This window comes from Balaenoptera ricei, chromosome 7, assembly GCF_028023285.1.
Source record: "Balaenoptera ricei isolate mBalRic1 chromosome 7, mBalRic1.hap2, whole genome shotgun sequence".
NCBI classification, from domain to species: Eukaryota; Metazoa; Chordata; class Mammalia; order Artiodactyla; family Balaenopteridae; genus Balaenoptera; species Balaenoptera ricei.
In genome coordinates this window covers 82,202,487-82,218,363 of record NC_082645.1, presented here as the reverse complement: position 1 = coordinate 82,218,363, position 15,877 = coordinate 82,202,487, and the positions used below count along the sequence as shown (strand labels likewise).

General features: G+C 36.3%; 1 protein-coding gene across 1 annotated transcript in view; it reads left to right on the top strand.

The window, feature by feature from the left end:
* The first annotated feature begins 239 nt into the window (after positions 1 to 239).
* Positions 240 to 15,877, top strand: part of DNAH7 (dynein axonemal heavy chain 7) — a 221,067-nt gene continuing 205,429 nt past the window's right edge. Inside the window, exons 1-8 of the mRNA XM_059927531.1 lie at positions 240 to 317; positions 1,055 to 1,117; positions 3,949 to 4,057; positions 4,798 to 4,945; positions 10,225 to 10,312; positions 11,350 to 11,530; positions 13,569 to 13,644; positions 15,024 to 15,149. Coding sequence (XP_059783514.1) covers positions 240 to 317; positions 1,055 to 1,117; positions 3,949 to 4,057; positions 4,798 to 4,945; positions 10,225 to 10,312; positions 11,350 to 11,530; positions 13,569 to 13,644; positions 15,024 to 15,149 — 869 coding nt within the window. The remainder of the gene's footprint in view (positions 318 to 1,054; positions 1,118 to 3,948; positions 4,058 to 4,797; positions 4,946 to 10,224; positions 10,313 to 11,349; positions 11,531 to 13,568; positions 13,645 to 15,023; positions 15,150 to 15,877) is intronic.

Genomic DNA, 15,877 nt, shown 5'->3' with positions numbered 1-15,877 from the left:
AGGAAGAGAGTCCCTTCCTCTCACAGTGTTGCTTTGACACCCTTTATAATATTAATGCTGGCTGGCAAAGGAGAAATGTTATCGAGTCCTGCTCAATCACAAAGGGGAGCAAAAAGGGTAGACTTGGAGCTGAGAGGCAATAAGTTGACAATTGGCAAAAAGCACGATTTATAATCTGCTTTATAGATCGAAGTATTATTGTCAACAGTGCTTCCTCTTACCTAGGTGGAATTCCTACCATGGAATCATCCTCTACTCAAAGGAAGTATCAGCACTTTTCCCTGAAAGTTGCTGCTAAAAAGTATGTGTTACTTACAGTAACTTGAGGATGCATTAACCTGAATACATTGTCACCTTAGGAAGTGGAGCATTCTGGTTGTCAATAGGACAGAAATGGTATTTTAGTGATAGAGAAGGGAGGTGGAGTACAGTAAGCCCTGGACACTCACTAGGTTCAGATTAAATTCCTAGGGGATGATGAAATGGAGAAAAGGCTTTGCACATTTTTAAAGCTTTCTGATGGGTGTTGTTGGATACCACTTTCCTTTCTTTCCTTGCTATGAAAAAGCAATTCTAAGACAAACATTGAGAATTTAAAAAGTAGTAGAGGGGCTTCCCTGGTGGCGCAGTGGTTAAGAATGCACCTGCCAATGCAGGAGACACGGGTTCAAGCCATGGTCTGGGAAGATCCCACCTGCCGCAGAGCAACTAAGCCCGTGAGCCACAACTACTGAGCCCACATGCCACAACTACTGAAGCTCGCGCGCCTAGAGCCCGTGCTTCGCAACAAGACAAGCCACCACAGTGAGAAGCCTGCGCACCACAAAGAAGAGTAGTCCCCGCTCACCGCAACTAGAGAAAGCCCGTGCACAGCAGCGAAGACCCAATGCAGCCAAAAATAAATAAATAAAATAAATAAAATTTTTTAAAAAAGTAGTAGTCTTTAAATATTTTGAATACTAAGTGCTTTACTTTAGATCCTCTGTAAAATTTGGTTGAATGAATCAATTTTAGCATTAACATAGTAAACTTTTTTTTTTTTTTTCAAATGCAGGATAAATCATCCAGCAAAGAAAAATCCAAGACACCAGTAAGAATTTTACCACAATTGTCTACGGTAATTTACCTATAGACTCTCGTTGGATTTTTAGCCTTTTAAAAATGTTTACTAGTTTCAAACTTGTAAATAAGTAACTGAATTTATGATTTTGAATTTTGTGCTCAATTTGACTATTTTCTGATTGGGAAATTTTGAGGTGCACATAAGAGGAAAAATAACTATCTTAATAAAGTAAGCGTAAGCTGTAATTTCCTAGTAGTGTGTATAGTATGTTTGAATATTCTGGATAAAAGTATTTCCAAGATTGTCTAGCAGAAAATATATCAGTGTTGGAATTAGGAGATGAAGATTTGGGTTACATCCTTGTCACTAATGGCCCTGCCATCTGAGGGAGTCAGTTACCTCTCCGAGCCTCAGTTTCTGAGTTTGAAAGTAAGAAGTGTTGATGATCTTTGAGATGCATCTTCTGGCACTGAAATGCTATTCCACAGAAGATTCTGCAGATCTTGCCATCCTTTTTTTTTTTAATTATTATTATTATGACTGAAAATTGTCATTGTCCTGTGGAAGAGGCAGTTAATAGACATTTTCAGTTGACAAGTGCTGGGTAAGATATACTTGACTGTGATAAATTTTACCATTTAGTAGTTATATTGAATTTAATGCCATTGAGTTTTGCTCTTGTAACTGCTGGAAGTTGAGCTTAAGTGGAGGTTCAGTGCAAACACTTTGGTTTTTTTTAAATTGTGATAAAATATACATAACATACAATTGATCATTTTAACCATTTAAAATCTATAGTTCATAGACATTAAGTACATCCATATTGTTGTACAGCCATCACCACCATCCATCTTCAGAACTCTTCATCTTTCCAAACTGAAACTCTGTACCCATTAGACACTAATTCCCTGTTTCTGCCTCTTGTCAGTCCATGGCAACAAGCATTCTACTTTCTGTCTCTATGTATTTGACTACTATAAGTACCTCATAAGTGGAATCATACAGTATTTGTCTTTTTATGTCTGGCTTATTTCACTTAGCATAATGTTCTCAAGTTTCATCCAAAGCATTATTTTTTTGAAAGATATTTTAAAAGCTGAGAACAAACTATAATTTAAATGCAGGACATAATTTAAAATGGAGGACATTTTTCACTTAGAAAACTTGAGTTAATATTCTTTGATAAAGTAAATGAACATTTCAAAATATACATTTTAATTGAAAATTTTTTTAATGATACCAGATTCTATAGAATTGATCCATAGCACCTTTTCTGTGCTTCTGCAAAATCTATCTTAAATTTTCTAGCTTAAAAGACAAGATTTGAAATGGAATAGACATCTTCTGTTGAAAAATTTGACAAATTTTAAAAGAAAAAAATAAAAATTACCCTTAGTTTGTTGTCTTATTAGTATATAGGTTTAGGGATGTAAACTCAATTAAAATTTCCTGATTCAATATTCAGTGGCTGAGTTAAATAATAATCCTTTCCTGTCATTGGCATATAATAGTCTAAAATGCTTTTGTTGGCTGATTTAAACTTGGTTTTATGTTCATATTTGGCCATATCTTACATTTTCTCAGCATTCATTTTCTCAGTTTCATGTGTGTTAAGGGAGATGATATTTTTAAGAGATTTTAAAAAATCCATTGACCAAAGCCAACAAACAATTTTCATTTGAATAGTAAGGTTTGTACTTGGATAAAATTTTCCGGCGGTAGTTAAGCCCTAGAGTGATTTTCATTACAGACATTTATGCTTCTGGTGGTGATCCTTGTTGTTGAAATCAAGGGTGACCCAGTGCTGGTGGCTCCCAGCCCCTCTGAACTGGTGACCTGATTCTCACCCTTTGTGAACACCTTACTCATAGCCCACCCATGAATCTGAAATCCTTTATGGAGCAAGATGAGAGCGGAAGAATGGAAAGGCAGGCAGGGAAGGATGGAAAAGCATTGACTTATTAATTGTCTTAGCTTGTTTTCCTGTGAAAGAAGAGCCTGAAAAAAGGGCTTCTGTGCAAGTAGTTTATTTGAAAGTAGGAGTAAAGGACTGGGAAGGGTAAAACTATTCAATAAAAGCCAGTACAGGCATGGGCTATCAAGTTCACCCGAATGTGAGAGGAAGACACAGATTCAATTATCATTGTTTAAAAATACGTACATTCTACTTTAAAACCCACCCATCTGCGTTTCTTGAAGAGACATAGGTTCTAGCAACAGTGGGTCTGTGTTCTGTTATCGCAGTAACCGGCTCGAGCTAATTAGTTGTTGCCTTTTTAGGAGACGTAGGTTTTCTCCCATTGGCCGCAGTCCCCACCACCCCCTAACATTTCCCAGCACTGAAGCTGAGTGACAATTAGCTATCATCACTACCTTTCCTCCTTCTTTCATGATACCTGCCAGAACTGTGTAGGTATAAGAATTTATAATCCCTGCCTTAAACGATGGAATGAATTTGTGAGTTGCCAGGGCAATCTAGAGCTGCTGAAGCCATGAGAACAGGAAGATCCTTTGGAGCTGGAATGTAGAGGAACTCATTAGCATTGGAGTCCAGCACGGTGTGGCTCTAATTAAGATGGAAGGCTTAAAAAAATCACTTGCCAATGTCTGTGGGTGAGTAAACTCTGTGGAATGAACACCTCAGTTAGGTAACAGGTGCCCACATCAAACCAGCAGCAGAGCGTTTGGTAATGTGTCCCGGATGTCACACACCGTGCCATTCACAGGCTTTAGTGAGATTTGCTATTGGGTATTTGTGCCTTCTTTACAGATGTCCTAATTTGTTTGAGAAAACGTCTGTGTTTATACATTCTTAGGCATTTCATGAAAAAAGTCTTTTTCTTCTGACCTTGTTTTGTTAATGCTATCTAAATTTCATATTTCAGGTGAGTTCAAAGCCCCAGTGGCAGCAGGCAGCTCCATCGTTCCATTTGAGTGTAAAGCAGGGTGAAGGTATTCCAGAGCAGTTTAGTGTTAAAAATCAACAATCATATGGTAAGAACTCTAATATTCTATCTTAGACTTCAAGGACATTTTCTAGAGAAAAAAAATCACACAATATTTAGTTAATTAGAGCAATGAAATCGTAAACTGAAATATTTATGTAAAGTAGAAAAATTTATCCCAGTGTGTTCCCTAAGAAAATAATTGAATCCAGTTCTTAGTTATTTCAGGCTGTTGCAAATGCTATAAAAGCTGATATTTTAGGAATTGGGATGTTTATAATAAAACTTTGATTTATTGTATTCAGAATATGCCTCTGTATCAAAGACTAAAGTTTTTTCTAAGGGGGATTTTAATAAGTTGTAATCATTACTTCTAAATTATTTATATTAATATTTTTGACTTATCAGATTGATTGTATTGAATATTAACATTTTTTTCATCATGGTTCTTTAAATTTTCTGAAATAGTTTTATATTCTGTTTTTATAATAATTTTAATCTTCATTTTAAGAAGGTTCTATGCAAATATAATTGAAAATCTGAGTTTATTAACATTAATCAAAATATAAAATAAATTAATGAATATTCTTGAAATAAAGGTTTCTATTATGATGACATAAAATGAGAGTTAGTTTAACTTCCTCATAGTGAAAGAAAATATGGTTACTTAAGAACTTAAAGAATGTAGTTTTTTTCTTAAAACATGCTTCAGCATTTTATTCTAACCACTTAAATATTTTAGCTTACTTTTTAGATGACTAATTTATGCCTTTTTTAAAAAAATTCAAGCTGAATACATGGAACGCTTTGGAAAAAAGGGCAAGTTACTCGACCAGATTGATGATAGTCATGCTGGACCATCTACTTCCAAATCAAAGAGCAAATCTCCACATAAAGAACGAGAAAACTTTAGAAGCACTCTTGTTAATGTCATTATGTAAGTTCTATAAGCTAACCAGTGTTACCCTCGTTAGAGCCCCTGGGAACTTTTTAATCTAAGATTATAAGAATTCTGTGCCTCTCTAAGGACGCCTGAAAGCCTTGTTGGAATGAGGTCAGGGTATAAATAATGAAAGACTGAGCTTAACCCTAAAGGTGTCTCACTTTTAAATATCATGAGCTGAAAAAGTATGTTGATGAAAATGATCAATTAAAAAAAATCTATAATAGGGATAGGAGAGAGTTTTATTCAAGCCAAACTGAGGACTGTAATCTAGGAGATACAGGTTCAATAAGCACTTGACTTGTGTTCCTCCAGACTACAAAATGGGGGAGGCTTATAAAGACAAAAACTACAAGGTTACAGTTAGTTTCATGAGTTGTTTATCAAGAATTATAATTGGATCTGGCAAGAAGGAAGGATGCTTGTTAAGTAAGGATTGGTTGGGGTCCAAAATGGTTGCATAGTTACAAGGGGTTGTAGCTGGCAGCTGCTAGCAGATACTGTTTTGAGCATGGCTGGTGGTATCCTTGAATTTGATAACAGTTCAGAAAATTTAAGTTCTCAGTGATGCAGGAACATGTCTGAAACCACACCCACAATGGCCACTTGGTTCCATTTTAAATGCCTGAAACACAGTCACTCCATTTAGATTTTTAAATGCAATCTTTTCTTTAATGGTTAAAACAAATGTACAAGGCATGTTTGACGGGCCATAAGACAGGCTGTTCTAGTTAGCATGAAGTTCAAGCCAAATCATGTATAAGCCAGAAAGACTTCCCCATACCTCAATATATGAATATTTCTTCCATCAGGTGTCAATATTAATACTTGGTGTTGGTTGAGAGAGCAGAATGTCTGGGAATTCTGGTTGTAGGCATGCTGCCTGGTAGAAGATTTGGGGTGGTTTCTTTTTTCCCCATCTTGTCTGTTCAGGTGATGTGGTGACTTCCCTGGCATCGTGGGTCTCCTTGTGTATAAAAGGAAGGAACTGGGCTGAAACGATCACAGTGTGATCAGGGCAGGGCTTGCCCAGTCTGAAGTACAGATCTGTTTACGGAGGGCAATGCAGATGCAAGTCACCAGTTCCTCTTTGCCTGTTTTTTCACAGCTTGACGCTAGTTGTTCAGTAGCCCCTTTCTTTCATCATGACTCTCAACGCACACACACTGCCATTGGTGAACAGAATTTCATGACACATTACAGTAAGTCACTCACCCACAGAGCTCCATTTTACTGTCCCCATGTGACACCTTACTGGCTGGATAGGCACGTTGAGGGGAGGGCAGTGGTCACTGCGTGCCGACAAAGGGATGGCAGATATGTGGGCTCCTGTGCAGTTAGATCGTGGGCGTGTGCCTCTGCGAGAGTGGTTTGGAGTTTGCTTTTGCCAGGCACCACTAGACATTACCAGCTTGGCCCACTTACATCACTTTCTTCAATTAAGCCCTTTCAGAACACACGAACTGTAAAATCAACACTCTAAGCCGTGGGTGGGTAGGCCTCTGGTTACAAACTCATAGAAGCAATTTTTTCTCCTCCCAATGTCCTGGCCAAGACAAATGATCTTCTTGACACAACTTTCCTGTGCCTGTCATTTTTGGTCCTCCTCTGGTTGAGGATAGAGCCCATCTTGGGTTTCAGCTTCATACAGAGGTCTGGGTTTGAATTCTCCATTTAACTCCAGCAGAATCATCTCCTGACCCACGTGGGCATTAAAGTCCAAGGCTCCACCCCACAAGGGCAGCCGTAGCCTCGGGGGTTGGCTGTTACTCTGCCTTGTCATTCCATCTTTTTCCTCCTGAGTATTTCCTTTTTTTCTTGTGAGCTCAGCTATGCATTCAAAGGAACTTTGTGGCATATTATCCAGTATTTATAGAATGGTACTGGGAGGTTTTTCAGATTATCTTTGCTGCTGTGTTATAAGAAACAGAAGTCTCTTTTTAATCATTTTATGTCATTTTTAGTTATACCTTTAACAAACACTATATGGATGGACTTATTAAACTTCAATCTTTGAGTTTCTGGACTTCAGTAGCATGTTTAATCCCATTTGTAGTTATTGGTATTACATATTTCTTATTTTGTATTCCCAGTCTTATGGGGAAAGCATTCAGTCTTTCACATTTATGTAGGATGTTAGTTGCAGGTTTTTAAGATACTCTTTATTAGATTAATGAAGTTCCCTTCTTTTCCTAGTTTGTTGAGAGGTTTCGTCATGAGTGGGTGCTGGATTTCTGTCAGGTGCTTTTTCGATGTCCATTGAGATGATCATTTGATTTTTGTCCTTTTTAAATATGGCATATTACATTAAATGATCTTCATATGTTAAACCTTGCATTCCTCTCACTTAGTCATTATGTATATGTAATATACATAATTTTATGTATATACTGGATTTGTTAAAATTTTAAGGATTTTCAAATCTACGTTAATGAATGATTTGGGACTGTACTTTTCTTGTGATGTCTTTGTCTGGCTTTGGTATCGGGGTACTACTGGCCTCATAAAATGAGTTAAGTGTTTCCACCTCCTCTATTTTCCAAATGAATTTGTGTAGAATTGGTGTTGTTTCTTCCTTACTTGTTTGATAGAATTTATTAGTGAGGCCATCTGGACCTGAACTTTTCATTGTGGAAAGATTATTACTTACTAATTCAATTAGTTTACTAGATATAGATCTCTTCATATTTTCTATTTCTTCTTGAGTCATGTTTGGTACTTTTTTACCTTTTAGGAATATGTTCTTTTCATTTAAGTTGTCTAATTTTTTAAAAAAATTTTATTTATTTATTTATTTATTTATTTATTTATTTATTTATTTATGGCTGTGTTGGGTCTTCGTTGCTGTGCACGGGCTTTCTCTAGTTGCGGCAAGTGGGGGCTACTCTTCGTTGCGGTGGCTCCTCTTGTTGCAGAGCATGGGCTCTAGGTACGCAGGCTTCAGTAGTTGTAGCACGTGGGCTCAGTAGTTGTGGCTCGCGGGCTCTGGAGCACAGGCTCAGTAGTTGTGGCACACGGGCTTAGTTGCTCTGCGGCATGAGTGATCTTCCCAGACCAGGGCTCTAACCCGTGTCCCCTGCACTGGCAGGTGGATTCTTAACCACTGTACCACCAGGGAAGTCCCCTGAGTTGTCTAATTTGCTGGCATAAAGTTGCTCAGATAATTTCCTTGCTGTCAGCCTTCCTATACATTTCCTCCCCTGGTACCTGTTGATTGCAAGACGAGAGCCTTTTCTAGGGATCTCCTAGGCAGATTGGTTTCCTTCTTGCATGAGTTACGGTCTGTGGTGTTCTCAGTTGTTTCATCTGTTCTCTGTCTTCTTTTCATGTTCCAAAAATTTGTTGAAGTATCTACTCAGCTGATGACCCTCTAGTTGCTTTACAGTCCTGGGTTAAAATTACTACCATTTTCACAGGAAAACTTGAAAAAAAGGATGTTTATGTCACCATCTTGAACCAAAAATCTCTATTGATAAAGAGAAAAAATATCAATATAGTTCTTTCAGTTTTGAGAAGTAAAGTACATCATATTTTCTCTTTAACAGGTAAAGTGTCTCCAGTATTGATTGATTTATTTCTGAATGGAATGTTGCTTTGATGGAAAGAGCATGGCAGTTTAGAAGCACATATGGATGGGCAAATCCTTGTTTTTGTATTTAATTAACAATGTGATGAAGGGGAAGTTATTTAATCTCTCTGACATTGTTTCTTCATCTGTGCAGTGGGGATAATTATGTCATTGTCTCCTGTAACAATAGGTGTGAGGATTAGAGAAAGCTTCTATTATTGTTCCTAGCAGCAGAATCTTTGCCTGCGGCCACAGAACGATAAAATTATAGAGTTTTAGAGCTGAAAGGATCTTCATTCTGACTGCAAGAACTTCTGCAGCCTCTCCCATAGCCCCTAACCTCCTTCCTCTTCACCTCTCCTGACCTTGCTGCATCCTTCTATGTCCACATTACTCACACAGAGGATGAAGTTTGAGCGTCAGGATTCAGCAAAGTAGATAGGATAGGCATTTCTGCCATTAAAAAACAAAAAAAAAACAACCCATTTATTAAGGTCATAAACTTTATAGTGGCAGATCTGAACCCAGATGTCCTGATTCCTGAAGTACGTTACTGTCATTAGTACCTTTTTACTATACAAACACCAAAATAACGAGATGATTACTTTTGCAGTTAAAATAACCCTTCTCTTTCCAGCCACAGAATACCCTGAAGATCTTCTACCACTCCTCTCATATGCTTATTCCTCAGTTGATAAATGTTTATTGAGCACCTACTATGTACTGAATTAAACTGAGATATTACCTAAGACATTCCTGAGACATTGCCTTGCCTCTCTTCTCTGGTCCATTTAGTTGAAAAAAATAAGTCTAAAGTTCACAAGATAGTGGATTCCTAGATTTGCAAAAAACTAAGTCAGAAGATCCATTCTGGGTACCTACTTTGGTATGATATCTCAGACAGATATTCAGTAAACCTCCAGTCTCCACTCACTGGACAGTTAGTGGTAAGAAGTATTTTATTACACAGCATCACTAACCTGTATCCATCCCCGATGAAGTTGGGACCTGGAGCACGATACTTTCAATGATAAAGAGGTTAAAGTTATCACAGAACAACTTATTTTCCTGAAGATGTGAACTTTTCACACATTGGAGCCCCAGAGGAAGTCACAAAATGTGGCTCATATCTGATATAGGTTTTGAATTGAATTATACCTAGAAACATTATAGTATTATATGAACAGTTAGCCAATAATAAAAACATAGGAGCATATGAGCTTCTATGTCACTTGTTGCTAACTTCTAATATGTGTTCCTAGAAATCTGAGAAATGGTCTTTTGAAGAATATATCTGTGTCTTTGGCAGAACTACATTTAGAGTCTTTTCCATCGGTGCTCTTCTAAACATCGTATTTATAAATAACCATACATGTTTTAGGAATAATGCAAGAACATTCCTATAAAAGTTCAGAGAAGAGAGATGATTTTGGAGCAATGAGCAAGAATGAATAAAGCCTATCAAAGAGGATGTGGCCTCTGAATTAGATCTTTCAAATCACTTCCAATATAACTGTCTCTCTGAATAAAGAGAAGGTATTCTGGGAGGAATACGGTACCAAATAAATATGTTTACTCTTTTAAAAATGTTCCACAATGCCTTCTTTCCTTATTTTATAGAAGACAGTCTGACAGATAAATCTATTGATTTATGTTCTAACTGCCATTTATATACATTTGAATAGTGTGTTTATCATTTTCTTAGGCAACAAGATGCTGTCTTAGACTCAGCTACTCCGGATGAAAGCACATTGCCAAAACTAACCACTTCTGCAATAGAGAAAGACATCTTGGTAACAAGCTATTTCTTTTGTCAGTATAATTGAAAGTAAAGGAAGCACTTGAAGGTGATTTTGTGCCTTTGAGTTTATTCTGTGCTCCTTCCTGTGCAAATACATGGATGTAGGAGTAAAGATGAAGTTCCATAAAATTGCTCTATTGGATTAACGGAGGAAATCATTCTTCCTCTCGTTTCCTAAGACCACAGTCAGAGAATCTCAAGTCTCCCTCCTCCCTATGTTAAAGCTAGCCTCAGTCATGTATAGCTTTTACATGTCTTTATCCTATGAGAAATTATTTTAATTACATAGTGTACACTTCACAAAGCATATTAACTTACTTTAGAAAAAAGTAATTCTTCAAGGATTTCAAATATAGAATTTTTTTAAAGTAAATATCGAAGACTTTAATATTGCTAATTTGAAAGTATTTTGATGTTTAAATTTTTTTCTGTTAAGTGACATGTAAAAACTTGCGAAAATATATTGACGTTAAATGTCCATTGTTAGAGAAATACTGTCATGTCTTAAAATGAATTTTTTGTGCACACATTTAACAACATCTGTAAAATTATGGAATGGAATATTAATAGGCCAATTGGAAATTTTGTAAATCCTGTTGGATAATATTTCTGAGATTAATGAATAGGGGTACTGATTCACTTACAGCTTTTAAGATCTACTTCTGATTATCAATAACACAAGGACAAAAACTAACTAAATTTTCACACATTTATAGAACACTAAATTCTACCTCCACATATATGAGTTCTGTTTAGTACATCATATATTTAGTAATGTAACTTCAAGTTTTAGAGTGTAGTTATGAATTAAGGTAAGAGTTTTAATTTTCATGAAATAAAAGTTGTTTTTTTTTTTAATTTAGGAGAACTCAAATAATGCCAATATGAATTGCAGAAAATAATTTTTTATGATTTGTAAATACTTTGTTCTACTAAAACTTTAATTTTGCTCAGTGGTTTTATTTTTGATAAATACTTCTTTTATTATAGTATTAAACCCATCTCCATTTCTCATTATCTTTTCTGTAGAGATATTACTATTATATCCACCATGGAATTGATACGGACCACGTAGCCCCAATGGAAGATTCTTGGCTGGAGCATGTATTGAATTTAGTCCCCCAACATCTGAAAGTCCTCACTAACAGCATACTTGCATTATCTGATGAAATGAGAGAAGATTATCTTCTTAGTGTGAAAAAATCCATAGGTAAATCAGTATTTCTCTTTCTAATTTGAATGCGTCTTATTAAAGATAAATTTTTAAAAATGTAAAGTTAACACCTATCTTTGAAACTATTATATTTATTAGGCTGTTTCTTGTATTGTGGTTACATTGCTTAAGATCTCAGGCAAATTTCATTAATAAAATATAGCAAAAATTTTTAAAAACCGTCTTTCTACGGTTGAGGGGATATATCCCCTCAACAAAGGACATAACTGAAACAAATTTTAAAATGTTAATTAATTAATATTAATATTACTGATATCATAAACTAGAGTGTGATTAATTACAAAACTACTGCTATGGACCAGGGGTTGGCAAACTACGGCTCATAGGCTCAATCTGGCCCACTGCCTGTTTTTGTGAATAAAGTTTTATTAAACACAGACACACATTCATTTGCATATTATCTATAGCTGCTTTTTTAAAAAAAATTATTTATTTTTATTTATTTATTTATGGCTGTGCTGGGTCTTCGTTTCTGTGCGAGGGCTTTCTCTAGTTGCGGCAAGTGGGGGCCACTCTTCATCGCGGTGCGCGGGCCTCTCACTATCGCAGCCTCTCTTGTTGCGGAGCACAGGCTCCAGACGTGCAGGCTCAGTAATTGTGGCTCATGGGCCTAGTTGCTCTGTGGCATGTGGGATCTTCCCAGACCGGGGCTCGAACCCGTGTCCCCTGCATTGGCAGGCAGATTCTCAACCACTGCGCCACCAGGGAAGCCCCTCTATAGCTGCTTTTGCACCATAAGAGATTGTTGAGTAGTTGTGATAGAGACCTTGTTGCTCACAGAGTTGAAAATACTTGCAGTCTGGCCTTTTACATGAAAGTTTGCTGACTCGTGGTATAGACCAATAGACTGACATTATCAGAGCCATTTAAAGAGTACTCATTTCCCGACCCATCTGAATTAAAATCTCTGGAGGCAGTCTTTCAAATCTGTGCTTTTAAAAAAGGTTCTCCGATTGGTTGTGATAGTAAGCCTGGTATAATTGATGCTATGTCAAAGTTGGAGAAATCATACTGCTTTGAAATGGTTGCGGGACCCTTCAGGGAGGAGGGCATTCACTGCATTGAAGACTCCTATTGAGTGTTTTGATAATGTAAAGAGCCATATCCTTGCCCCCGAAGAGTTCATAGTGTAATGAGGGCCATGGACAAATCACTAAATTATAAAGCAAAGTAGCAAGTACAATGAGGAGAGAAATCGAGAACATGGTCTAAGGGAGAAGAAGTCACGCCTGACTTGTTAGGAAGGACTCTGTGGCACCTGAACTGAGTTGTGAAGGATGAACATTACATACTAGGAAACACGCATGGCCTAGGAAATGGTGGGAATGATGGCAGACAAGAGTGAAAGGCTCTTCCGACCTTGCAAGCAGCTCTGATGGCCAAAGAAGAGGGTGCATTTTGGGAAGGGGATAGAATATTAAGGGCCTTACATGCTTTCTTTTAAGCATTTGAAGGTAAAGGAGAGTCACTGAAGGATTTTAGGCAGAGGGATAAAAACATATTTGCATTTTAGAAAGAGCATCTTCAAAGAAAAGCAAGAAAGTTAGAATTAACTGAATTAAAGACTGCAGAGGCAGAAGTAGCTCACTTTACTGATTTCATAACAAGGTAGTTCTATGCTCTTAAGCAGTTTAAAAGAGAACAACAAAGCAATATGTATCTTTCCTCAGTGAAGGGAAACTACTGCTACTCTGTATTGTTGACCTTCAATTCAACAAGAACACTTTTGGTGGAAGAGCTAAAAAGGAAAATATATAATATTAAGAGCAATGATTTTCGAATGAAAGAACAGGAACATTGTTAAGAAAGAGTGTATATATATTCTCAAAGACACAGACATCATAGATTTTCTCATAAAAATTTTAAAATTTTCTTGTGTTTATAAATGCACAAATCGCTCATTATTTAAAAAAACTTAACGTAAACAATTTTAAAGGAATTAGTTTTACAATTGCTTGGGAAATACTATAATTACTATAAGGTTGTTGATCAGAACTTTTCAATTTTCTTTTAGTTGATTTTGTTTTAAAAGATCCTAGAGAAAAGGAAGATGACAAAAAGGTAGAAGAACTTCCACCCCATCGTGCTGAGTAAGCAATCAAGTTTCGCTAAGAATATTGATTTTTTGCAGTCATTTTTCTGTATGTGGATATAGTTATACACTGGTTATATTTTCTCATATATGTTTATAATTTGTGTACTGCATATATACAACTGATCATACTATCTTTATTTATGTATTTAAGCCCTAACATGTTATGTTTACAAATTGATGGATAGATGGGTAGGCAAACACACACTGACAGATGGATGCCTACGTGGTTAAAACATAAGTGCTCTGGTGAAAGACGTTGATACAGAGCTTTTTATCTCCACAGCTCCAAGCACAGCTTTAGATGTAATAGGGACATGAAAGCTTGATGGCAATTTGAATGCCCCAAAACACACTGGGAATGCTGCAGAAAATATGCAAACACAGAATATATTACGTGGATTAAAATATAGAACACATATGGGAAAATCCACGTGCTATATATTTTCCCTAAAATAACATTTAGGAATACATCACTTAAATAGTTTGAAGAATAGAACTTATATGATTAAGTAACCACTTCAGTTTTACTTTGTTTCTTTTGTATCATTTAAAAGTGCCCCAAATTGTTTCTTTTAACAACTAAAAAGAAAAAGTCAATGTATCTTCTATGGAGAACAGCTTTTCTCCCAGGGATAAACAAAAACTATCCTTTGTAATTGTAAAGGCGATATGACCACAAAGGAAAAACTGAATTAACTTTACTATATATTAAAACAAGACTAAGTGTTTAAAATCAATGAGAGTAAAAAAAATTTACAGGCATAAAATGTAAATGTTTAAATATACTCTGAAAGATGAAGATGGCACATCTTTAGTATGTAAAAGATGATTCGTCAAGTCGGAGGAGTTACAGAATAAATAACTTTAAATAGAATGTTAGTGTTTATGATTTTGTAAGTGACCTTTACACAGTCAGAGGTGAAGTTCAAGAAGATTTCCAGGCTGGAGTATATTCTTAAAATGTTTTAAAAACAATAGGGACATAAAATGTTTAAATGTTTCCTTAAAAAAAAAATCTTTTAAGATATATATAAAACGTAGCTGGCTACTCTTCCTGTTTGATCACTATTAGTTATTTGTGGACTCCATCACATCAAGCATTTAGAGAAAAACAATTGCCTATGTGATAAAAATTCAAATCTAATTTTATCTGCGTTAGTTAAAAATTATACTAAACCACAAAGAGTATGACTTTTATATACTTTAAAACATAATTACATGTTTTGTTATTACCATGAGGGATAAATCCTATTTTTAATTCAAATTAAACTCAAAAAATTACTACTCAAATAAAATTATTACTCAAAAAGTACTTTGACAATTATGAGACTTTCTGATTTTTAAAGAAGATGACTATTTTCTCTTTGCTTTCAGAATGGAAATTCTTCCAAAACCTTGGAGGAAATCTTTTTTAGCTGCAAGCAGTTATATTAGGGATCACTTGAACGCAATGAACCCTACAATGTTGGCGGTGCTAGATTTGTGGCACAGTACTTTTAAGTAAGTATTTCTGGACTTACTGAGGTTTTTTCTGTTGTTGTTGTTTGTTTTGTTTAAGAGAGATGAAAATTATTACATCTTAATTATTTCTTTTACTATCTTAACTATAAATTTTAAAAATAATTACAAATCTGACCTAAGTAAGCATGGTTTTAAATAACATAGAAGTGTATAGGGTAAAAGTGAGCATCGCCATTATGTCTTATCTAGCTCTCCCTTCCCCACCCCCACCAGGTTACCATATATACTTTAAGGGGAAATCACAGTTAAGGGGCTGAATCGCCGTGCCTCGTTTTAAATCCCACAGAACATTAGCTGCTACAGTCATCTATATTGTTTAGAAACCGAGGTAACGCTGCCCATGTGATTAGCATGAGGTGAAGTTTCTGGGCGACTCTTGGGGATCATGCATCTCCTTGTGGGCGTCGTCATGGTGCGAAAGGTGCAGAGCTGGATGTGAAGGCTGGTGGGCGCTATGGAGTTACAGACCTTGGCCCTAGGGCTGAGGACAGTTTACCTCGCAGTTTAGAAGCTCCGGCTTCATATTCTGTCCCTTGTGCCGCCCCTTCCAAGGCACTGAGGGGGCATCCTAGCAACAGGTACACGTGGACATACCTATTTCTAAAATATGCAGAAGTAATACAGATTTATATCATTTTTCTTAAAGGAGCCCTCTCAAACCTGAATGGGTCCCTGTCTCGTGATAGAGGACATGGCAACCTGGCCTC